The sequence below is a fragment of the Numida meleagris genome, chromosome 14 (genome assembly GCF_002078875.1).
Source record: "Numida meleagris isolate 19003 breed g44 Domestic line chromosome 14, NumMel1.0, whole genome shotgun sequence".
Taxonomy (NCBI): Eukaryota; Metazoa; Chordata; class Aves; order Galliformes; family Numididae; genus Numida; species Numida meleagris.
The window spans coordinates 1,728,866-1,753,999 of record NC_034422.1 but is presented as its reverse complement, the minus strand read 5'-3'; the positions used below and the strand labels follow the sequence as shown (position 1 = coordinate 1,753,999).

The following is a 25,134-nucleotide window of genomic DNA, read 5'->3' as shown; positions in this document are numbered from 1 at the left end:
GCCCGAGGAGCGGCAGCGCGGCGCGGTCCGTGCGTGGAATAATGGCTGCCGCGGCGTGAGGGCGCGGGGCCGGAGCAGCGCCGCCCGGGAGCCCCTCGGTGGGGCCGCGCCGGGGCTGTGGTTTTTTTTTTTTCTCCCCTCGTCGGATGCCGGCCGGAGCCGCCTGGGTCGCTTTTGGGCTGTTGTTGTGATTGTGGTGGTTTTTTGTTGGTTTTTTTTTTTTTTTCCTTTTTAACCCTTTTTCTGGGTGGTTTTTTTTTTTTGTGCCGTCCCCTCCTCCCCGGCGCGCCCCGCGGGCATGGACCCGTAGCGGCGTCCGAGCGGCGGCTCCGGGGCTGAGCGGCGGGAGCGCGAACTTCGGCGGCGAGACAAGAACAAACGCGAAGGCGCAGCAATTAGACACAAAAAGCGAGGACGCCCGGAGGAGCCGAGGAGCGGCGGGGCCGCGGGCAGCCCGGGCCGGGAGCGCTGAGCCCTGCGGCGGCCCCGGGCGGCTCCGCGCCCCCTGCAGCGCCCGGCGGGGCCATGCGGTGAGTGCGGCGGGGCGGGCTCGGCCTCTGGCTGCTCTGCCTTTATGCCTTTCGGGGCGCGCGTGTGGGGGGGGAGATTTTTCCGGCTCCGAGCGGTGCCGAGGTGCGGCGCGGCCCCGTCCCGCGGCCGCGGGTCCCCGAGCGGGGCCGTGCGCTGCGGGACTCCTCCCGAGGTCGCCGCTCTCCGCCCGTTCCGCCCGTTTCTCTGCTGCGGCCGCGGCCCTCCGAGCGCCCCGCGCCCACGGGAGCGGCCCCGGGGCTCTGCCCGGCCCGGGTGGTGCGGCTGCGAGTCGCAGAGCTCAGCCCCGCGGGCGGCCCGAGCCGCCTGGGCGCGGAGAGCCGCCGCTGCGGGAAGGGCTGCGCGGGTTTTGCCCGTTCTCGGCCCGAGGAGTCGCCCCGCGGAGCCCAGAGCGCCGGGCGGGAGGAGAAGGCGGCATCCCGCTGCGAAACGGAGCCGCGGGCGCCGAGGGCTGAGCGCCGGAGCGGGGCTCCCGGGGCGGCGGTTACCGGGGCGGTGTGGAGAAGGGGCTCAGGGACCGCCTGAATGGCAGCGGCTGGTGCGGGGCTGCGGAGCGAAGCGTCTTCCTGGCCGGGAAATGTTGGTGAAGTTACGCATCCACCTCTCGAGGCTGCGTGCCGCCTGGGCTGCTGCTGGCCCGGCTCCTGGTAACACTCCGGGATCTGAGGGCCTTTTAGCCTCGTTTTGTAACGAAGATGATTTCCCGTTGCATAAGGCGCTGCTCCGAGCGGGTGCTCTGCTCCCGGAGATGCCGTTCCCCTGTGCCGTGCCGGCTCCTGGCGACCCGTTCCTGGAAGAGACCGCCCGGGGCTGCAGCGGGCACTGCTCACTCACACGTCGGGAGCTCAGACTGTGGCCGTCTCTGAGCAGAGAACCCCCCTCAGAGGGTTTTGCTGGTGTCTGAAGGGGATTTTCCCCTCACACAGACTTACGAGGACGAGCCGCTCGGTGCACACGCACAGCATTAACTTCCACAAGTGGGGACTTGGAACCGCTCTCTCCAGGAATGCCGTCCCTTAGCGACGCAGCGCTGCGCTGCCCGCCCCACGGCACGGCGCTTCCTGCGGGACTGCTGCTGGTAGACACAGCGGGCGGCGGGCATTCGGGTTTGCTCCAGCAGAGGCTGACGTTCCTCTTTCCCTCCGTGAGGAAGGTGCGTTACACCAAGGGAAACCCTAAGCCTCATGGGGCTGCTCCGTTCTCACCAGCAGCCGCCTGCCGACGAGCAGATCAGATCCCCGCGTTGTTCAGTGGGACACTCAGCCGTCGGCCGAGGACGGCAGCACCCAGAGCGGCCCTGGGACCTGTAGGTTAAGAAAGGGCCGGGGTGTGCTGTGAGTCCTGCTGACGGACGACGGGCACGGAGCAGCTGTTGGGATTTATTTTGCTCTGATTTTGCACGAACTTCCCGTGGAGGTCCACACGCTGGTTTCTGCTGTTGTTGCTCTTCCAACTCAAAGCTGTTGAGATATTTAACGGCGCGTGTGTTGACAGAAGCGCTGTGCAAAGGGCTGCGTTCAGCGAGCTGCTCTGTGCTGCGTGGTGCTTCTGGAGAGCGCAGATGTAGATGTCATTTTCCACCTTACATGTTTCATGCATTCTTTTTCTGGCTCCCAGCATCCTTGTGTGGAGTGACCCGTAATCGCTGGGGGTTGCGGTGTCCGGATGGATTTGAATATGAAGCGCTGAAGCACTCTTTTTAAAGCAATTAGAGGAGATTCAGTCAAGGAAAATTATTTGTGTCATCAGAATAGGAAATGCGGGCTGGTTAATTTTAATGACTTGGTGAATTTACGAGATCTGAAGCTGGGCAGGTACAAGGATGCCTTAATAGCAACGTTCGGGCAGAGGCTGGCTTTCTGCGTCAGAAATGGAAATGTTGGGGTTTCTTGCAGCCTTTTATCCTTCTGAATAAAGATGGGGATTCTGAACCAGGTAAAGAAACACATGGTTTTACCAGAAATTATTTCCTAGGCCGATCAATTACTAGGAGATGTAATGAGAAATGCGCTCCTCGGGGAGAGGAGGGAGGAATTGCCATTACATAATATCCCTTGGGAGAGTTTCTGCGTCGCGTAATGAGGCCGCTGATGGAGCATTTGGGGAAATGCCTATGGATAGGAATTTGTTCTTCAGATTTCCATAAGCAAAACATATTACTGAAAAATAGGCTGGTGAAAAGTAGCACTGCTAGGTAGGAGGTGGTGCTTCGGCTCTGTGCGCACTTCTTTTGTTCTGATAATTGCTGTGTAAGAGATTAAGTAACGGCACGATTAAAACTTCCACAAAATAGGAGATGCAAGTCAATAGTTCCCTTATGTATGTAGCGCCGGGGGGAAAACGTTGAGGGTTGTGTTCTGTTCTGGGCTCCGTTACGTTACTTGTGTTGATCTTCTGAACATCCTAAGGAAAAGAAAACCTCTGTCCGTGGCGGTGTGCACGCAGCCATCTCCTGTTGGTGGAGCAGCGGCAGTGCGAGGTGCGATGCTCTGGGCTCCGGAAGCCACGGGGCTGCATGGTGCGCTGGGCTCTCACTGCCGGGCCGACTTCCAGCAGGGAAGGCGCTTGGCAAAAGCTGCTACACCAGATCCTTGTGCTTCCAGTAGCAGTTGCCTTCTAGAAGAAAGTAATTAATTTCCACGCGCTTGCCTTTCCCACTGGGGCGCCTGTGTGCTCGGAACACGGAGGGCTGTTACCTCCTGGAGCCAACAGAGCTGGCTGGCCCCTCGCGGCCTGAGGTGTGAAAGCAGCGGAGGGAGAAGGCGAGAAATCTTCACACCTCTGGCTCAGCTGGGGAATGGCCTAATTGGAGCTGCTCATTTAAAATCTGCATGTCCGATGGCGTGTCCTGCTCCTGTCCCCGGGGCCACCGAGGTGCCCCAGGCTGGTGACCTGCGGTGCTGGAGCTGGCGGTGGAGGCTGCAGGCGCGGGCAGCTCTGCACGGCTGCAGCTATTTCTGGGGAGTTCAGGGTGCAGTGGCTGTTGTGAAGCCCAGGCCCCTATTTCAGCGCTTCATTGATAATATTTTGTAGTATGTTGTGTGCCACCGTGTGGCTGCTGAGGCGCAGTGCAGTGATTGAGGTACCGCTCCATTTCTCCGGACACGCGTTGGTTTGGTGTTCATTGTTGGTTTGGTGTCAGTTCAGTGCCCGCTCTCTGCTGGTTGTCTGGGCTGTGGGATGCTGTTAATGGCTTCCAGTTTGAACCAGCGTTGGCTTTCCAGTGCAAAATGGTGCTGGGTTGGAGCACGCAAAGGTTGCATAAGGGAGGTGCTGACATTTCTGCATCCACGGCAAAACGTCACGGTCAGAAAGGCTGGAAGCACGTCACTCGTACTGCTGGAAGGGCTCCACTGCATGCGGGGCACTGCGGCAGCAACATGAGAGCTCCCCAGCTCCTTGTGAGCAGGAGGAACAGGGACCCGCCATTGTTGGCTCTTGTAGACTTCAACCAGAACGGTGCTGTTGACGTGGGTGTGGGGAAACAGGTTCCTCAAGGCATCTGCTTGGCTCACAGCACTGCGCTGGAAGGGCTGGAGATAAACAAAAGGTGTCACTTCAATCCTGTAAAAATAAGCCTTGCTTTGTGGCTGGGGGGAAGCGAGGAGTTAGGGTTTGCATCAGGCACTATGTCTGTGGTGGCTGTTTATGTTGTTACCAAAGATACTTCTAGCTTGCTTATAAAATGGGAATTTAACAAAATATTTTGAGTTTGGAAGGTGCTCAGCCTAGCTTGTATTCTTGTGGAAGAATGTTCGGGTTACATTGCCCTGGGAAGTGATCACAGGCCTCTCAATCTCTGGTTACAGCAAGCGGGAGAGTTGTTGCCGTCGTGGCTCTGGGGGGAAGACGTCTGTATGCGGATGGACGCCGTAACTGCAGTTGCTGCTGTACCACAGGAAAATCAGGGACATAATGGCATTAAATCTTTTTTTTTTTCTCCCTGTTGAATAATCAACAGTAAAAAAAATGTGTATGCTATTAAAATCCGTGCTCCAAAGCTGCGGGGTGTAAGCCACAGCGTAGCCTGCCTTCAAAATGGTTGGAAATCCTTCATAAATATCTCTTTAGCACATACCTTGTATCTCCCTGGATGATTGGCTCTCTAGCAAAGCCTTCCGTAGAGGGTGTACTGTAATCCTTTTATGTTACTTCTTCAGTGCAGATTACGCAGCAAGAAATAATTAGGAGATTAATTTTCACCTGTCACTGCCAATAATAGATAACCTTGATACAGTGACAGGGCTAGGAATTTGGGGAATGGAAAAGCATTTAACCCTGTAGCGACTGCTGCGGGGAGCAGGCAGAAAATGGTTGCCAGGACGTGACCTCCCTGCTCACCAGCATGGCCCCGGGAACGCCCGCTGCTCCGCCACGAGACCCCGCAGCCCCAGCTCCTCGTTCACGCGCCGTTCTGTTGCTTTCCGTGATTTCAATTCCCAATCTGACCGGTGTTCCTAGGCTGCTCGGGGAAGGAGCGGGCTAATGAAGATGGCTTCATTAGGCAGTTAGCAATTTCGCCTTCACCTCTCTGCGACAAATGCAGCTGATAAAACATCCCAGAAGTGACTGTGCTTCTGTTCTTCGGAGAAGGCGCGGCGGAGGTGTTACTGCTCACGTTCAACATTGATGACGGGCTGGCATCAGGTGAGCCTAAAATGCAGCCTGTGCTCCAGGACAGGGCAGGTAAATGGAAAGGGAGAATGCCACCCTTCCCCCTCCGCTGCGTTTCTATTTTTTTTCCTTTGTGCCGAAGTTTAAATCTACAATCTGTTGAAAATGTAATGGGAAACCAGCCTACAGAAAATGCCATTATTCATATCATCCTGAGCTCATTTATTTTATCTGCAGTAGTAATGATAAGACAGGCTGCTTGGCAATGCTGATAAGCTGAGAAATATCTTAGAGCTATTTGTAAAAGTTAAAGCAGATCTTGGTACTGAGAGATAGGGAAACTGATGAGCCTTTGGGCAATCTGCAGAGCTGAAAGCTAATAAAGATTTTAATAGGAAGGCCTCATTAGGATTAGGGAGAAGATCTATTATCTGGGATTTACACAACACAAATGGTGGGGCAACTTTAATTTTTGCTTATTTCCTCATTAAATGCTATTGCTGAACGTGAAGCCTGTGAACTCGATGGGGATCTCTTTGTGCGTGCAGGCAGCCATCGCCAGCTGTTGGCTGAGCACAGGGAAGGGCTGTCTGTGCGGGAGCGCGTTCACCGTGCGCAGTGAGCCACTGCGTGCAGGGCCAGCTCGCTCCTTGTCTTCAGGGAGCTGGGAGGGAGCTGCTGGCTGCGGTGTGCCTCTGGGAACGGTATTTCTAATCTTTTGGCCCCGGAGAGAATCTTCAGAAAGAAATGAACCCATTGGCATGGTGCTGATCCTCTTGGCAGTGCGCCTGAGGCAGCAGCCTGGACGGCCGCCTTGTCTGCCCCCAGTCCCACAGCAGTGCTGGTCGCTTGGGGTCACCGTGCGGATGAAGGCACTGTAGTGCAGGAGGGGGATGGAGCAGCCCCAGGCCATTGGTGCCCCGAGGAACCACCTGAGTGGTTTGGGATCCCCCAGGACTGATCTCAGCACCGTTTGCATTCTCACAGTTGAGATGTACAGAGTGTTGACTTTGTGTGGACCCTTTGTGTACGAGCACCTACTGCGCAGGTTCAGCTTTGTTCTGCATGCTTAGCCCAGGATGTAGGGTGCATGGAAGCCACTGAAAGAGCGTTCGTTGGTGCAGGGTTTATGGGTGTGTTTAATATTCTTTCTCAGGCACCGTCTGAACTTTCTCTTGTGGTTGAACTGGGTTGTAAGGCAGGAGAAGCCATGCTGGAACATTCTTTGGTTGGCTTCTGAGGTCCAAGCCATGCTGTAACCCGAGTCTGCCACCCCGCAGTTCAGCCCTTTCCTATGGGCAGCCAGTGCAATCCACTGGAACCTCTAGCAAAGATGAAGGGGCTTGTTAGGTGACGTGGGCGCTGGTTGCGAGGTGCTGCTCTGAGCGCAGCAGTGGGAAGCTGGCTGTGGGACAGTCGGGTTTCTTTGTGGAGTGGAGCACCCGTGGGTGCAGGAGTCTTGGCTTCTCCCCCGTTTTCCTGGCACAGACCAGCATCGCACACAACCCTAGTGGTAACTGCACTGCTTCCATAGGAGAGTAATACTTGGAAAGTATGCTCTTGTGTTTTCAGTTCTCTTTAATACGGTGTAGCAGCTGAAAGCCAAAAGAGAGCATGACACTGCAGGCCACAGGGAAGTGTATTCCACCCTGTAGGTTGGGATCCTTTGGTTTCTGCTGTTGGTTTCAACCAGTGGTTCCATAGGGCCTACAGTGAACGTTATAAGTAGTAGATTCAGATTTGGATGCTGCATCTTTCATGCCCACTGTGAGGTGGCTGCAGCGTGGATCCCCTCCCCGGTGCCCTCAGCGGTGCAGCGGCAGCTGGGCAGGGCGGGAGGGCAGCGCCCGGCACCTCCTGCTGAGGAGCAGATGCAGTTCCCTTGTTGGCTTGGTGTCAGCTTGTTGCCCCTTGCTCATAACAAATCGCATTTTGTGTCAGCGAACCAGCATGGCCTTCTAAAGAACTAGCACTGTTTGCACGTAGCATACTGCTCCAGCAAGGCTGCCATTTGAGAAGTTCCTAATATTTACCTTTGATATGAATGAAACTTTTTGTTTTGTCTGTAGACCTCAACGGAACTGGAGCTGACTCGTATCAGGAGTGCCTTGATAACAAGCAAGGTATGAGATCAAGTCTCACCAACATGGGCACTTGGGACTGACTTGGCTTGATTCTTGCAGCTGAATTGGTCGCTGTCTCTGTCTCTCTCGCTCACTCTGTCTGCCCGTATTTTTTTTATTTTTTTTATTTTTTCCTTTTGCTGTCTCCGAGCCAACTCACTGTTAACAGTTCCACATCAGCTAACCTGTGAACTCAGGGTCTCATTCTACATTTGTGATAAGGCTTCTCATTTCTAGCACCCCAAATCCTCTGTTATTCAGGGAGGAGGTGAGCAGGTTGTCAAACAAAACCAGCAGCACGTGCGCTTGCTTGCAGTTGTCTTCGCCCTTAATTGCACAGCTGAGCAGAAGAGTATTAAAACTGAGCTAAGGGAAGGCACGTGCTAGGCTGGGTTACTGTAGTGCCAGCCTTCCTGTGGTGGGGGTGTGCTCTCATACCCATTCAGACTTGCCCAGCCTGCTGTCTTCTGTGGCAGAGCTGATAAGAGCTGGAAGAGTCTGCTGTGATTTATGAGGGAGTGGTGACGGTGGGGGAGGAATCTGTTGTCCTTTCACTTTAAGCTTGGAAAGAAGAGTCACATCAGTAGAAGTGGAAATGGTGGAAGCATTTCAGGAACAGCATCCAACAGCAAGGCTGTTGATTCTGTGTTTGGGAAAAGCGTTGGTGCGTTATGTTCTCCTCAGATGTCCTCTCTGAGAACTCAAAAGTGCTGTTCCATCACCATAACCATGTAGTGTTGAACCTTCTGTTAACTGGGGAAGGCAAGCACCATTCTCTCTAGCACTTCATTCATTGTAAGCTGCAGCAAAGAGCTAAGAGGGAAGGCTTAACCTAACCAGGATATAGGCATCAGCTGCATGCCAGTTCTTGCACTGCTGTTGATCCAGATCTGTGTCGGTAGCTAAAATGATTGTTTGCTGAAATTCCGACTCTTCTTACATAATTTTCTAAAGTAATAGCAAGAAACACAAGAAACTCTCTCAATCTTGTTGCTTTGTCGGGTTTGATTTTCCACCCGTGTCTCCACTATCAGTATCCATCAATCAGTGTTACATGTGCTTCGAGTCAAAGCTGCTGTGAAGTGCGCTCCCTGCTGCTGCTGGGTTTGGGGTGGGGCTGTGGGGAAGGGGTGGGGGTTGTTGGTGGGGGGCTCAAGTATGTTGTCTCCCTGGTGACCTTTGCACTCATCTTTTCCCACTGCTTTTTCTACAAGTTGTGGTAAATACATAACCATTGCTGAGCTTTCATTTCAGAAGTCACAGCTGGAATACTAATATGGAAGAACTATAATCAATAATGGCTCCTTGATTAGGTTAAGTTTGAAAGTCTTCCAGAGCAGTGTAAGTCAGGATGCTCCGTAGGAAGATAGATGGTTTGTTCTTGAGGGGAGTGCTTTTTTCCAGTCAAGTTGTTCTGCTTGGCTGGGAGTTCTGTTCCATTTGACATTTTGTAGAAAGTAACTGAGTTTCAGTTTTTAAAAAAATTTGGTATATTAATTTTTTGAAACCGGTTGCAGCCCCTTTGATGTGCTTGTTATTACCCTGGCTTATCTGGCAGCTGGCGTTAAGCGGCGTTATATCTATTTCTATGACTGTACCATAGATTTTTCTTGTAATTTTTGTTGGGTTTTTTTTTGACATCGCTGCTCATTTCAGTATGAATTGGCTCTGATTTGAGTAATTTACCGTGTCCGTGCCACATCATCGCGTTTAAAGCAGAAGCCTGTAAGAAGGCAGAGGTTTTAAAGATAAAAGTCTGCGCTGACTTGGAGTCAGTCTCTTGCCATCTGATGCACAGTAGCTCTGTGCGCATGCAGCAGATCTGAATCTGCCATTTGTGACAGTTTGCAGAATAGAAAATACACAGCAGACAGCGGGCCCGTAATTCTGGCTGCTTCCTGTTGAATTCACAACAAAACAACACCCATGGCTGGAAGTAGCAGTGGCTCTTTAAAAATACTAAATCATCAAGCCCTGTGAAATGCAATTGCCATGGCTTCGTTTTTATAACAGCATGCTTGTCTCCTAAAAATTATGCTGTAATGAGGTTTGGTTTATATATTTTGCCCTTTTCCTCATTAAAGTGCTCTCCCTCAGAAGCAGCGCTTTGTGTCGTGAAATACTGCGCGGTTAAGATGAAGGCAGGTTTATAAGGATTTAATGTACTTGGGAGCCAAGGTTTTGCAGCTTTATGGTGAGGGTGTTTTAACAAAGGGCTTTATGGTAAGGCTGTGCTGTATTTTAGGCAGGCTCTGGAGGTGTTTGATGCGAGCACCCCATGGCAGCAAGGAGGAGTTCGGAGGGACACAGGGTGGTCTCGGCTGATAGAAAGTCTTAGTTTGTAGCTGTTTCAAGCCCCGAATTACTTTATCTCTTGACTCAAAAAAGACAAAGCATTGCCTTAAGTCGCGCAGCAGACTCAATGGCAGACTCGACAGGGTACGGGAGAGCGTGGCCAGGATGGCCGCAGGCAGGCCTCAAGTCTTCGCAGCACAACACTTGTGCTTTCAGCCCTTTCTCGCTGATATTTGGTGTTAAAAGCATGCCTTGACAAGAAGGCCTGCTGGTAGGCAGCAGCTGGGGGCAGCTCCCTGGCTGCTGAGACTGATGGCTCTGCTCTGCTGTGCTCTCCATGCCATGCCCAGCTCTGCCTGCTCAGCAGCCGGAGCCCTGCACCTCCCCGCCGCCCTGCTTCCTGCAGCATTGTGCTTCTGCGCTGTTTCCCCACAGATCAATTAGTTGCTGTATTTCCAAGATGAATGCGGTTTCGTTTTCCCGATGGCAATATTGACTCCCTGGGCCTCTTTTCTGTGTCTTCTCCGGTATTTCGCACCGCTTCCTGAATTCGGTACCACTTAGTGACTTTGTTAGCCCACCTGAAGAAGGAGTGCAGATGAGATCTCGGAGCGACTTCCAGAACAAAGGACAGAGAGTGGTTAATCCTGACACTGCTCACATCTGGGCAGCACTGAGGCGGAGGTGTGAGCGCTGGCGTGTGGCTGTGACTGTCAGGCAAGGTGCGGGGTGTCTGTAGGATCAGCTTTGGGTTTGCAGTAAGTGGCCGTAGGTTGGACTTGCCATCTCGTCGCCAGTCCCGTGGGCCCTGCAGTCCCAGCGTGTGTCATCTCCCATTAGTCCTGATGCAACCAATGACCTTGTTTGTGTGAAAGCATTAATTAAGCACAACATTAGTGTCTAATTTGACTACTTGGAATTCAGGCAGGCTGTAATCAATCACCTGAGCTCTCTTGATTGTTAATATGCCTGGATAAGATAAAGAGAAGGGATAAAATGCATGCTTGGGCTGAAACGAAGAGTTTGAAAAGCTGCTTGTGAGCCTGCCTACTGATGTACCTCCATAGCTGTGGTTGGAAATGGATTTTTTGCTGGAAGGCAACAGCTGAAATTGCAGAGTGGTAAATGAGACCACCGGGTTACAGGGGCACCTCGTAGAAGCAGCTTTGTGGGAGAAGTCCTAACCTCTTCCAATCGTTGGATCCCTTTTGAGCCCTGGCAAGATGGCTTTCAGGATGGCAGGGCTGAACTGCAGGCAGGTAAATGGAACTGGCCCAGTGGCATGGCTGGAGCCACTGTGGTCAAAACAGCTCTGTCACTGAAGATGCTATTTCCATTAAATGTTTTGAGTTTTAATATTGATTTCATTGACATTACCCTTGAAAACAGATTTCCTCCGAACCTTTATTTTTTGTTTGTTTTGGAACTACTTTAGGAGGCAGAAAAATGAAACTTTTGCTTCAAACAGCTTTTCTGTTTTGGAATTGGCTTTTCTTACTGTATGAATAGTTTTTAAAATATTATTTATTATTTGTATTCCAGTCATGCCTGTGCTCTCCAGTTATGGGCTTTTGCTAACCACAACGCAGACCGGGGGGGATCAGTTTCTGCCTGAAAACAGCTTCAGTTTAGCGTTTCTGACGGGGACTGCATTGATTGCCAGTGCCTATTTAAAAAAAAAAAAAGAAGAAGAAAAAAACCTTCTCATTTTACAATATGTTGGCTGCCTTTTTGTTTAAAGAATTATAAATACATCAGCAGATTTTCCACAAAAACACATATGCTTTCTTCCTGATGAGCATGATGACGCACTGAGAATCCTTGCAAGAGGCCTTGAATCTCCTTCAAGTAGAGGATAACTCTGAGGTTGAAATTGAAATTTTAAATAACTCTCTTCATTAAAAAAGATACTGGTGGGGCCTTGTTAGCAGAAAAATTGCCATTTTCCAACTTTTTTTTTTTTTTTTTGCCAGCATGGGAACAAAGAAAGAAAGGAGGAGGCAGAATAAAAGCCTGTGTGAGCGTATGTACAGAGGCTGCAGCTCTCTAAACTGGTAATGGTATCTGGAAAGAGTCCAGCCTGTTGTAAATATGAACTTTTGTCAATATTCCCCAAGCTTCTTTGGACTCTAGGGTGGGCTTTATTAGCTGAAGGTCACACCATTGTGCTGCCTCCCTCTCCTGAGACCTCTGATACCTTCCTGAAAGGACAGCCCATTATCCCCGGGCTTAGCAGCCAGCTTTCTCCTCGGTGGCGCTGAGGCTGATAAGCTTAAGAGGCATATTTCATCCCCCCACCACTGCTTTCAGGAGACAAACAGTGTTTATCGTTCCTGATTAATTCCAGTTGAACAAAAAAATAAAATAGGAGGCATGTGTGTGTGCACGCGTGCGCGCAGGCACGCCGGGCTGGCGGCTCTTCGGCTGCTGCGCGTGACGTTGCTCCGGCCGCGCTCGGCAGCGTGCTTTGCTGCTGCCTCTTTGTTTTTTTGAGGTGCTGTGTCCAAAGATTGATTGGGTAACGTGAGAGGATCCTGGGCTGCCATCGGTTTGAAGAGAATGGGCTGGAAGGGGGGACGGCTAGCAGCAGCCTGAGCATCAAGGCTGGAGTTGATTTGTGACAATTAGGCATTAAGGGCTGCGAGAGCAGGACCACCCGCCGGGAGCAGGGCTTTCCATCACCTGGACAAGATGGATGGTCCAGGCAGAGGGAAGGGCAGGGGTTCTGTGCTCAGCTACCTGGAAGGAATCATGAGCACACACCGTGTCTGGCTTCTGTATCTCACAGCTCCGTTCATCACAGCTAAAATCCCGTGGCCAGGAATTGTAGGCAAGAAGATTGGAAGTGAAAAGCACTAGTTGCTTCTGCTGTTTTGCATTCTCCATTTCTCATTTTAGGTCTGGCTTGAAATTTGTCCAGAAGTGTCTTGCTGACTTTCTGGTTAGTGATATTTCAGTAGAAATGTCTTCCATGCATGGTTCGCAGGTTCTTGGGGTCACTCTATTCCTTGTACTGAGAGCTGGAGTATAAAACGAATAACAACAAATAGTGCATGCAATGAACGGCATATCATCCTTCTTAATGCTCCTAAAGATCTTGAAAGTGCCTGAGCAGCCTGTCCCTATGGCCAGAGTCTTGTCCTGTGTGCTCCTGTGCCTCAGTCTTGCTGTGTGAGGCACCTTGCCTGCCTGTGCATGAGGTTTTCCAACAGGAAAATGGGAATGTTGGCACTGCACACATCCCTGGTTGTTTGGTGAACGTGTAGCTTATGGGCCTTGCAGGACTCTTATGAAATGCTCTGTGTTTGCTCTATTCTTTCTGTTCTTGCTGAGGTTGAGGAGTAAGAGGAGATCACACATAGCTGAAAGGAGCGTGTTGGTTTCGTGACCAGAGGAACTGGTATGAGCCAGGGGTGCACTGGGCACCAGCACGGGGCCTGTTCCATGCGTGTTGCATTCACTCTTTGTCTTGCTTGCCCCTGTGGGCCATGTTTAAACCACGCTCCTGGTACTCAGGTTGCAACTAATTTCATTTCCTTTGCCAGAATGGGCAGAGATGGAACGGTATTAAAAATAATTTTACAAAACTATGTTCAGTTCTTGCCAGTGAGATCTGTGTTTTGAAGATGGATTTTGCTAATATGGCTCCAGCGCTAGTGTAAACAGGATCTAATAGGAAAGGCTGTAAAATAATAGGGCTATTGGTCATCTTCAGGAAAAAAAGAATTTCCATAAGGCCTTTTTAACCAGAATAGATCAGAAGCTTCGGCTGCCCAAGCACAATCAGCATTTCCATTTCAAAATGTATACAGTAACATGAAATGCGAACATTGGGTCTCTAATGTTGTTTCTTCAAAGGTGAACTGCACAAGCCCGTGTGAATGGGCAGCACCTACTTCTGTTTGCTGGGTTGGGTTATGCTTGTCTTTCTCACAGAAGATGGAATACAGTCAAGTTTTGTATGACTGCCTCATTAAATGTACCACAGACTCCTTCTTAAGGACAAAGTAGATTTCAGGGAGAAAATGACTTAGAAATCTCAGTGAAAGGTTCTGACACAGTGGCTGTGGCTGTTTTTCCAGCTTAGTTAACATGGTGGAAAGGTTTTTATTAGTCCAGTGGTGCACCACAGGCTGCAGCAGTATTCATACTCGTTTGTACCCTGGGTTTGGTGATAAGTGAAACGTTAATATGTGCTTGGCAGAGCGTTCTCTTAATTTCCCTTCAAGTGGAGGGGGCAGCAATGATCTCATCGGACAAGGTGCCTTTGGGCTACTGCCCACCATTAGGTATGTCCTAGAAGAGATTTATTTACTCAGTGTGGAAGGATTATTTCTCTTTCGTTCTCTGAGTCTGGCCTGCAGTAGCTGCGAGCAAAAGAGCTTTCCACCTCCTGTATTGCAGGAAGCGTTTTAGCTCTTGTTGAAATATGACGCTCCCTTCCTTTATTAGAATTAAGAACCACTTTCTCACATGGCAAAGTGATAATAAAGACTGAAATTGGATCTGTAACTTAATGAAAAGAAAGATTTTTTTTTTTTAAGAGAAATCATGCGTGGTAATACGTCCATTGTTCTCGTGCTATGTTCTTTGTATTGCTTAACTCCCTGCAAACAAAGAACCCATAACTGGAATTGTAAAAATAATCGAGGCATTTAAGTCAAAACTCCAAAGGCCCTTGGGAATCTCGTGCAAAGGTGTGCCTTTGAAATGGTGGTTTACGATTGTCGGAGCAGGTTTGAACGTTCTGGCCCCGAGGAAATCTGTAGGTCAGGATTCCGCACTCGGAGCTGTGTGTGTAGTGCTGGCCATAGAGCAGAGCCCACTTTCAGTCTGAGACAGCAGGAGGAGGTTTTCTAGCTGGTTGCGCTTGTGTATTTTGGTTAGGAGAATTGCTCTTGTTCCCCCATCTTTGTAACTTAACCAGGCAATCTGGAAACAGTCACTTGTTCGAAATTGAACAGCGAGTGCTTCCTCAAGAGCTCTTGTTAGTGGTCTAGAACTGAAATTGGTTTGGAAAGTGGTTTTAAGCTAAAGTTCAGACCCATTTAAATGAAACCATTTGGACAAGAAGATGGAAAATTCTATTCCCTGTTGCCTTTCACATTTCTGAGCCAGGCTAGTTTGAAGCACAAGGGAAGTGTTCTCTGAGCAGTATGGAGGTTGCATTGTAAGTTGAAGCAATGTATGTTTCACCAGTTGCAAAACCAGGTGTTGTAGTCAAGTCACTAGGAGAAGAAGGTACTTAAGTGAACAGTGAGGTAATGAGTTCAGTATTTGGGTGCATATTCAGCTAAACCTGCTGGAGCATAGAAGTTAACCCTGTTTGAGCAGGAGACTGTGCCAGATGGCCTCTCAAAGTCCCTTTCACTTAAGTGGCTCCTTGGTTGTCTGATTAAATGCCTCATGCCTGCCAGAGGATTGGAGCAAACCACCGTATTGCCTGATCATTTTAAATGTAGATGCTTTCTTCCTCTGTTGTGTCCCAGCCCCAAGAAAAGAGAGGACGGGCCCCAGAGTTGTAGCAAATTCCCCTTTGTGCTGTCTTCCAAATTCATGGTGTGCTGGCTAGTGACATCATCTGTTGTTTAAGAACTGCTGTTGGCAAGTAGTATTGTGAAACCTGGAGCAAGCTCTGTATATGTTGAGGGGGGGAAAAAAAAAGGCGTAATCCCCACAAAACACGATCCAGGGCACGCATAGACTCCACAGAAAAATTGGAAAACATGAGTTACCTAATTGCAGCTCTCCATCAAGAGAAAAAGTTCAGGAAAATAGACTGCAGAAAAACCTTTCAGCAGTGATATCCCACAGACTGTTTTCAATCCAAAGTAATACCACGAAGCTCAGTAAACTGTTTTCTAGTGAACTTGTTTGTAACTAATACCAGTAGAACTGAGATCAAAAAGTGGGCTGCGTGCCTCTAGTTACTATCAGTAGTTGGAAGGGGAATTTGGAAAGCTACATCCTCTGTACAACACAAACATTTGTTGAGGCTTCTCTGTTGCTCAGGGAATTGCAGAAATGTTGCAGTGGCGGGAAGGTTGGCTTTAACTTTTCTGTGTGTAGCTGTAATGGAATGTGCAGAAACTTAAAAATTCCTTGAAGGTGTCTGGAGAGACCCAACCATCGTGTCAGCGGGAATGCGCATTGAAAGCTGCTGAAAAGAGTTTTTCAGAATAGTTGGCAAAAAGTAACAATCACAACTCAGTATGGACAATTAGAAAATGTTAGAAGTAAATGGTTAATTTTCCCCTGCTTTTTCTTGCCCAAACACAGCTTACAGACGCTTAAAAAAATGCTTGGTTGTTCCTCACTGTAGCTGTGTCTTGAGGGCTTTCCTTAATGAGCTGTCTCCTTCTGTCCAGTATGGAAAGAAAAACAAAAGAGTTAGAGACCTTCCTTTGTCGCCATGTGATTTTAATCTGATTCATTCATTCTTAATCATCTCGAAGGATTATAAAAACAAAGCCTGTTAAATCTTAGTTCTTACTTCTTTTCTTTCTCTCCCAAACATCATTTGTTCTTTTATCGTGTTGCATTTCTTTACCCATGAATCAGCTGCCTTTCTGTTTTTTTTCTATATAACAAAAGTTGGGCAGGAAGGGAGGGGGAGAAGGAGCACAGCTTTCTTTGATTCGCTCGACACACAAGTGTTCCTTGGCCTTTCATACCGAGGAGTGGATTCAGCTCTTGAACAAATTGGACCTACTTGTTTGCTGGCCTAGGCCATCTTGTTATCCAGCCAGCTGTGTTTTGATCTTGGAGGGCCGTTTGAAGATTAAATTGAGACATCTTTTGTTAGTATTAAGTGCAGTAATTAAATCAGCTCAGTGTTATTTAAGTGTGGAAAACGTCGCTTCGCTGGCCCATGGGTGCCTGAAGTTGCCGTTAGACAGCTGTGTTGCTTCCAGTACTAATGATGGAGAGGTAGGAGAAAAGAGCCAAGAGCTCTCTAAATAATTCCCAGCCCTTTGTGGGTGACGCTGAACCCCCCCACACTGTGAAGAGCAAGGTTTGTGAGGAGGAGCCGACGGACTGTGGGCAAGGAGGGGCAGCCAGCGGCCTGTCCTGGAGGCAACAAGATGGCGCCCCGCAGTGTGCCGCGGCCTTCTGCTGCTGCCCTGCAAGCCTGCGGGCACAAAGGAGCCTGAGCTAGCAGGATGGTGGCAATAAATGAGCAAAGTTGGCCTTTTCCCCCCTCTTCCGCCGTAGGGGGGAAATCTGCCAGTCAAGTCGAGCATGGCGAGCACATTTGTTCCCACAAGGGCCATTGTCATGCAGTGTGCTGGTGTGGGCTGGCCTGGCTGCAGAGCGACGGCAGCGAGGAGATACGCAGTGTGGCTTCTGCCAGGCCGGTATCGCTCGAAGGTCACCTGGGGCTCATGGTGAGAGCAGGCTGCCCTGAGCGGCAGCTGGAGGCATGATTGGCACCAGAGCAGGGCAGAGGCACGGGAAGAGAAGGCGAGATCCTCGGTGGGAGAAGCAGTTCTGCAGAGGTCGAGTGTGTTTTAATGCTGGGTTAAGCTGAGAAGCAGTGTTGGTTCATTGCTACTGGCAGCGCTGATCACTTGAGCGTTGCCTTGCTCTTTCATAGCGTGCCCTCAAGAAACCCCATCTTAGCTCCTGTGTGCAGCTGAATGCAGCACGCCACGCTCACAGCCATGGGCAGCCCTCCCTGCTCTGGGGAGCAGCAGCAGGTTGCCCATGGCGCATTTTGGCCAGAGCAGTGCCCATGCTGTTCTGTGCTGTCTGCACAGCCTGTGCTCGGCTCCATCCCCGGCAATCACCCAGCAACATCTATTTGCATTGCTTTGTGCACTCCTGTGTTTTATAGGAGGGGTGTATTTGCACTTCGCCGGTGTTTTTAGCTGTGGCAAGGGCAGGAGTATGGCAGATGGGTGGGGATGGGAGAATCGGGAGCATGATGAATCTGTTTTTCTTACCTTGTTTAAAATTGCCTGTTAAAATTCAGCAGCCGCACCTCCGATCAGCCTAATGGTGTCTGCCATGTTGCGAATACACAGTCATTAGTTGGTCCAATTCATGCATGCTGAGGTAGGAGGGTGATGTGAATGCAAAGGAGATGGAGAGAATAGGAGCTGGGGGGCGGAGGAAGGAGGGGGAGAAGCTTGGTAATACAGTGACAATGAAACATACGGTAGTCACACTGGAAAACTTTCTCCTTCATTAGCAGGGATCTGTTGAGTTTCTGCTCACATTAGGGTAATTAACACAAGTACAGATTGTTGAACATCTGTGCAGTTTAACTATATGGCCGGTTCCCAGGCTTTAAACAGGGCTGTGAGGAGCCAAATGCAAAGCAGTATGAAAAGCCCACACACTATTCATTTTACTGAAATTAGCATTTCTGGATGAAAGCTGATGTTGCACGTCGGCTATAAATTTTCTCTGGCCTGCTGCCAGGGTGGCTAACGATCTGAGGTTAGTGTTTGTTAATAATTTTTAAAAAATTGTTACTTTTAATATTCTAGTGGGGAAGTTTCTATTTCACTCTTCTTTTTTTCTTGAAGGCGAAACAAAGTGCATGGCTGTGTTATATTTTGTGTGCTTCTGGTCTTTTTCCGGTGAAAACTCAGGAAGCAGTTACAGGCTCAGCCTGCGCTGCGGATGGTTGGCCTCGTGGAACCACCAAAGCTTATCCGTATTTCTGACTGAACTACGGCTGTAGTTTCTGAGCCCTGTAAATGCCCAGGAGGCTCTGCTGGCGGTGCTGTGGAGATGACTTGTGTAAATACGAGTGGGGTTTTGTCTGAACGACAGTGGCTGTGTGGGTACAGCTCTGCTGTGTGACTACGTGCCCTCGGCCCCCGCCACAGAGGGCCCTTCAGGCTGCGCAGCAAGTCCACGGCAGGTATTTGTGTCCTTTCCTCCTGCGTGGAGAGGAACAGGCCTGTTTTGTCTTTAGTGGATGATGTGTGAAGCGTTCTTGACATGTTTCCTGGCGCTGGTAATTCGTGGTTATGGTTGTGGTTTCTCTGCGTTTCACTTCGCACCTTGAAATGTTCCCTGGGAAGTTCAGACCTGTGACTCCGACACGTGCCCATTCGCTGGTTTCTGTTCTCGATCTGATTCCCCTTGTGAGTTTTTTTTCTGAGCATCTTCTGGTGTCCTGCAGTGTCCCTGGTTGTGTCCACTTCGGTATTCCGGCTGTGCCTATAGTCACACCTTTAAACAATGTGTGAACGAAGCGCTTTTTTGTTTGTTTTTTTTTAGACAGTTAAATTAAACAAATTAGCATCGTGCAAAAAACTTTCCCTGGAAGTGACTGCATTTGAACCGAAACATGAAGGGTATGCCAGGAGACACCAGACCTTATAATTTGGAGGTGCACTGTGCAGACATCTGTATCACAAAGCCATCAGTGGATTTTGTTAATCGTGCCCTCTCTTTAAGGTTGAGATTGTGGAGTGAGCTGAAGGGAGGAAATACAGTCACCTGAGCAGATCTATGCACAAGTGCATTTGCTGTAAGGCAGGCAGCCCCCGCGCTCGGGGACAGCACTTCATGCACCGTGTGTTTCAGGGGGACCCTGTTCTAATGGAGAAGACACTTGTGTGTGAAGATAAAAAGCCCATCAATAGGCACAAGAATAGTAGTCCTCATCAACACTATGTTGTCTCTGTTGTTCTGACTAAGCAAAAAAAACCAAGTTGTTAAGGGTTGTCTTTGTTTTTTTTATTGAATGTAATCCCTGTGAGTTGATGTGGACAGTGCTGACCTTTGAAATCCTACATAAATTTTAAAAGGTTTATATGTATATGGTTTTTTTTCTTTGCTAAATTGCGGAAGGAAGAGAGTCGATGTCTTGAAGGAAGTTCTCCACGCTGATGGCAGGAGGATGGAAAAGGGTCATGCATGGGGGTTTTGAGAAAGCGCTGCCTGGTACAGCAAGGGGCAGTGTGAGGAATTGTTCAGATGACAGTGTTTGTATGCTGAGAACAGTTGGGTTCACTTCTCTGGATGTGGTGACAGTCGGTACTACTGGCAGAACTGTGCCATTTGAAGGTGATGAGGATGTTCAATCTTACCAAGGCTAACGTCGGTGCTCCCTGGATTTGAACCCTCTATATATCTCTGCTGGGTTTTCATTTGTTTCCACTCTAGGGAAACCCAGCTCCATCCAACAAAGACTGTCACACTCAAGGAAGAAGAAAAAAAATAGTATTCCTATTAAAACAGAGAAGCCTGGATTATTGTCACTAACTACTAGGCAGAAACCAAAGTCACCTATTTGGGTACGTGAAATTAAAGGGCTCCTGTATCTACAGATACACTGCCAAAAGGAAACAATTTTTTCCTTTATTAATACTCCCCTCCATGCCAGCTTCTTTCCTGACACTGGAAATGATCCAGTACAACTTACTTCCTAGGAATATTTCCCACAGACTGGTATTAGAATGCTTATTTGGTTCCTGAAGAGCTGAGAAGTGGCAGCACGTCCTGGGAGGAGACGTGAGCGCTGTGCGGGCTGGTGGCACTGCGGCTGCTGGAGGAGAGCTGCCGGCCGTCACTCGTAAGGCTGCATCTGAGCTGCAAATACTCATTTCTCTTGCAATCAGACTAATAGTAAAAATATTTCTAGTGGCTTCTTGCAGCGCACCAACAGTGTCTCCCTCACCGGCTGGAAGGCTACAGAGCGTGCAGTGAGAATCTGCGATGTGAGCGCTGCGTTTTGAAGCGCTCCCACAGTTTCCTTTGAGGTTTCCTTTCACCCCTCACGAGACTGACTTCTGCTGAGCAGCAACTCTAGTTCTCCTGCTGAATGACTCTGAGCGGCTAACTTCATTTATATAAGTACTAAAGAAAGCTCAGGGAGCTTCAGGCTGTTCCTCCAGGTAGGCTTTTTATCCTCAGCCACCTCTCAGACCTTCAACAGACCCAAAATTACATGCCTCGCCATTGCAAGTGTGTGGCTGGAACTACACCCGTGGAAGGGATGGGAGCGCTGAAGCAGGTTTGAAATGATAATGAAGTACCTTCAATCCCAGAAGGCATTTGGATGGTGAAATGTACGTTGACAAGAAGGAAAGGCTCCAGCGGGGGTTGCTGTGCTCGTAGATGGCCACGGGAGCGCCCGGCAGCCCATCTGCATTCTGCCAGGGAGCTGCCACTGAGCAGTTTGTGCGCTAGCCTGCTCCAGCCTTGAATTATGCATGACCAATTTATCATGCCCCCAGCTGAAAAACTAATTGTGTCCCTGGGATATATTTACTAGAAATTGTAGTTTGCTGTGCTGGGGTCCCCAGAGTGTCCGGCAGAGCAAATGGCTGGGAAGTGGGAGCGTATTCGGAGCAGGGCTCCTGGCTCTAACCGAGCCAAAGCACCAGGGATAGATTTTTCTCTTCGATTGCCTTTCCGAGGGCTTCCCCCCTCCCTCCTATTTTTCTTAACGCTGCATTACACTTAATCGGGCTGCAGGAGCCCTTCCAATAGTCTCCAGTATTAAAAATGTGCCTGAAAAAAAGGCAGTGTATTCAGGAAATGCCAGCCTGGCTGGGAGGAAGGGGGTTGGTTTTTTGTTTGTGGTTTTTCCTTTTTTTTCCCTTCCTTTTTTTTTTTTTTTTATAAGCACAGTGTGGCTTCATGTAATGTCTCCAATTACCGTGAAAGTCCCCTCCCTCTCCAGGTCTAGAGTGATGAGATTCTTTAATTACTGTCATTTGAATGAGAGGCTAGGGAGGAGAGGATTTCTTTTCCTCATACAGAGCCCGTGGGGTGGGCTTAGTCTTGCAAATGTTATTACCACCAGGTCTGGCAAAGGAGCTTGGGATGCCCCCAAACAGAATTTTTCAGGGAGAAAATGTCAGCTGTCAAATCTGCATCTGGCTGCGAACCGTCCGTAACGTGGAGCTGAGCCATAAAGATCATGGGTGGGAGCGAGGCTGGGAAGGGAAGGAGGCAATTCCCTGACAAATGAATCGCCGCATTCAGCCTGTCCTCCCCCACTTGTCACAGGAGGAGGATGTCAAGGAGTTAATCACAGTGAAAGAGTCAACAGTAGCACGACTTCCATGGCAGAGGAGCCCTCAAATTTTCAGGTTCCTTGCTGGTCCCCTCCCTGTCTGACCCCGCAGCACCTCCCGGGGCCGTGCCAGCTTCTGTCCCCATCCCTTCGCTGCCAGCAGAGAGGGGAGGTCAGTCCGGAGGGGCTGGGCAGCCACAAGCAAGAGGGGTCATGGCTCTCTGGAGCCTTCCTGCTGCCGTGGAGACACGGGCTGCGCTCACGCTGCCTTAATGGGATTCAGCACGTGTCCTCTTGGGGGGAGCTGCGGGGAGTTAATTGGGCTGGAAGAAAGATGCTGGCAGAGGTCAATTCAAGATGTATGAAGTAGTTTGTGGAAACTATTTGCAGCAAGTGAGCGCACGGGAAGTTGAAAGAAGGGAAGGTGGTTTTATTTGACGTTGTTTCTGAATGTCACAGATCTGGACCAGCTCTTAAGCATTCAAAAGCTCTCTACAGCTTCCTTCTTTATAGTTCCCCAAATTTGTATTCATCACGTTCCCCAAAAAGATTTGATGAAAAGATTTTGTTTAGGTAAATACACATCTTGCATCAGAAGAAGTGGAGCAGCTCTGCTGTGTGGTGAAGCTGTGCTCCTTTGTGCTGAAATACGTAACGCAGCCAACATGAAAGTAGATTCGAAGCTTGTGAAGTCGTACCAGAGTCAAGGTATAAGCGGTTCTTCCCCTGAATGCAGCTAGCAGTGAGGCAGGGCTGCAGAGTTCAGGCAGGTACAGAGCAGCAGATCGGGACGACCCGTGTGGTGCCTGCCCAGAGGTTTGTCCTAAGATGGCCTAATGCTGAGTTACCTGTGTTAAAGCATCACTTCTGCCTCTCTGTTCTGCAGTGATGACATGGCCTTGAGTAGGTGTAGAAGGAAGGAGCAGCAGCATAACAAAGCTTCTGCATAATAAGCATTGATTATTTTCATCACTGCTGAAAAGCACTAAAAGAAGGAGGGAGACAACCCCAGACTTTCTGGGAAGCCTCCCACTGTGCCACAGCATTGGGAAAATGTCATGCTGGGCACCGGCTGCGGGCCTGTTCTTTGCAAACAAGCAGCCCGGTGACTTGGGGAGGAGCTCTGGCGTAAAGAACCCTGGTGAATGGGGGGATGTCTGGAGCTGCCTTGTGTTTGTGAAGCCCACCCAGCTTTGCTCCCGTTGAGCAGCTGTATCCCACCTCCCAAGGACAGAGGTGTGGCCATGGAGCCCGCAGTTCTGAGGGGCTCTGTGCTGAGCCGGTGGGGATTCCGAGGCTGGGCTGTACCCGGTGTGCTGCGGTCTGCTTTTTCTGGTGGGTGGTGTATGAAATCATGGTGCTTTTGAGCAGTGGGGAGAACAAAAGAAAGGCAGAATGGGGCATGGCAGAGAATGCTTTTGTGCAGCAGTAGTCGTACCTAAGGAGAGGCTGGGGTGGGAGACAAAACACGGATCACAGCATCTTTTGTGACAGTGGTTTTAGCTGTAGTCACTCAGTGTCTGGATACTTTTGCTCTTTCATTATTCAGAACAAAGCACATTAGTGAGTCCAGGTTACGCTCCTTACACTGGTGGTTCTTACTAGCTTGTTAATGATCGTCCTAGGTTTTAAGTGTTTACTAATGTGAGTTCTCAAATAACTCGAGTTCAGCACAGCCATCCTTGGCAGGATATCCTGATTTCTGCTATGGCTATCTTCTGTGTTCTGTGCTCCTACAGTCCCTGCTGACCCGGCATTAGGAAAGGAGAGAAGTGATGCTGGGATTGTTGCTGTGAGGGAACTGCTCATCCCTTAGCCTGCCTCCTCTGCTCTTTCCACAGAAGCTTGTCTGTCTGGCGATTGACAGCCTCTGAGAGGCTCCACCAGTTTTTCTTCTTCCTTATTATTATTCAAGCCCTTTTGCCTTTGCTGCTTTCTTTTCAGTCCGTTGCTGCGCTGTGCAGGTTGCCTGAGCTGTTTGGTTTTCTGCTCCTTGCTTTGCTGCAAGGCCAAGGTGGGACAGGAAGGGGTCAGGTGTGGGGGTACTGACAAACAAGTCCCAGCAGCAGCCAGAAGATGAAAATAAGGAGGTGGAATCAGGGTGGAACAGAAGCCAGCACCCGCTTTATGAGGGGCTACGTGATGCAAGCTGGCCTCCCGTTGCTCTCTTGGCTTTTTCTCCCCCCAGAATCCCATCCTCCATTCTGCTTTCTTCTCTCTCCCCTGTAGCTGGGATACAATCCAGCGTCAATATTCCTATACTTAAAGTTATGTAAATAGTTAAAGAAAGACAAATTCTGATCAGCAAACAGAGAGAGGCTTTGGATGCCTTCTTAAATAGGGTATTTTTTTAAAAATTGTGCTTGAGGGTTCAGGGGAATCGTGCTAACATCAGCTGCAACTTCAGCCCGACTCTTGCTCCCGCCGTTTCAGATCAGTGTGAATGCAGTCAGCTTAACGACCCCTCTGGCTCAGGGATTGTTGTAGGGGGCTGAGCTCCGCATCCCCACCACTCTTTGTCCAAGTGCAAAGGCATTCCTTCTCGTGAGGAACGTGGGGAAAAGGGAACGGCACATCCTCTCTCATGGGAAGACCATCGCCGGAGCCTTGTGCCTGTGCGTGGGGACAGCGCAGCCCTTGCTGAGGGAGCTGTGAAGGAATCCGGGGGGGGTGCAGCAGAACAACCCTCGCTGCTGTAAGAAATCCCGAAAATGTCCATCAGAAATGCTGTGAGTATTGCGAGGCTGCTGGAAGCGTTCCAGCGCCGGAGTCTTTGTCTCCATCCATCACAGGCACTGCAATCTTTGTGCCCCCAGCTTCAAACAAGGGCTTCACGCTGTCCTTGCAATCTGCCTTTATGCAGCGGAGTGTGGAGGCTTCTAATTACGAGGCCGAGCGGCGCGGCGGGTGGGGAGGCGTGCTGAGCCCCACAGCCGCGTACCTGATTATCCGTTGCTGAGGTCGTTAGAAGGGTTACTCCTGAGTTTAAGCCTGCTCCGCAAGACCCCTAATTATATGCTGCTCTGCAAGTTGCATTAAAAAGAAATTGTTGAAAAGACAAAGGACAGAATAACATTTCCTCCCTCGTCTTCCCCTGTCTCCCCCCGCGCCACGCACAGACACGCACTCCCCCACCTCTCCCCACTGGGCCTAGAGCTACTTTTCACGCTTGAGTTGGTGCGAGCTCTGATAAAGCCATTGAAAGATGCAGCGGGGAGACAGAGCGCTCCCAGGGACGGAGGGAAGCAGAAGAGGAAGCCGAAGTGAAATGACCCCCTCCCAGGTAGATACAGCCAGGCGCTGCTTGCTGAAGGAGTTGTCCCACCGAGCAGAATTAGAGAAGAGATTAACCATCCTTTATTGTTTTGTTTCACTTCCTAGGGAGCGATGTAATGTAGTTTCTTCCATCGTGGAAAACCCGCTTCAGCTGGAGCTCCGGGAAGCCTGAATCGCTGTAGATAACGCATTCAAAGTGCAGTATCCCTTGCACATGCTGCCAGTTCTCATTTTAATCTCCCCAGACATCAAAAAAATTAAAATGTAAAATTCTAAGCTCTGCAGTTGAGT

At 49.8% G+C, this 25,134-nt stretch overlaps 1 protein-coding gene across 24 annotated transcripts in view; it reads left to right on the top strand.

Annotated features, from left to right (window-relative positions):
* The window catches only part of FBRSL1 (fibrosin like 1), a 431,679-nt gene that overhangs the window by 336,937 nt on the left and 69,608 nt on the right, over window positions 1-25,134 (top strand). For 15 of the 24 annotated variants that reach the window (XM_021412372.1, XM_021412367.1, XM_021412357.1 and 12 more), the window contains one exon: window positions 7,233-7,286. The exons of 8 other annotated variants lie outside the window; for them this stretch is intronic. In XM_021412372.1, coding sequence (XP_021268047.1) covers window positions 7,233-7,286 — 54 coding nt within the window. Of the gene's footprint in view, window positions 1-1,499; window positions 1,703-7,232; window positions 7,287-25,134 lie in introns of those variants that run through there. One more of the 24 variants, XM_021412378.1, reaches the window with a different exon arrangement.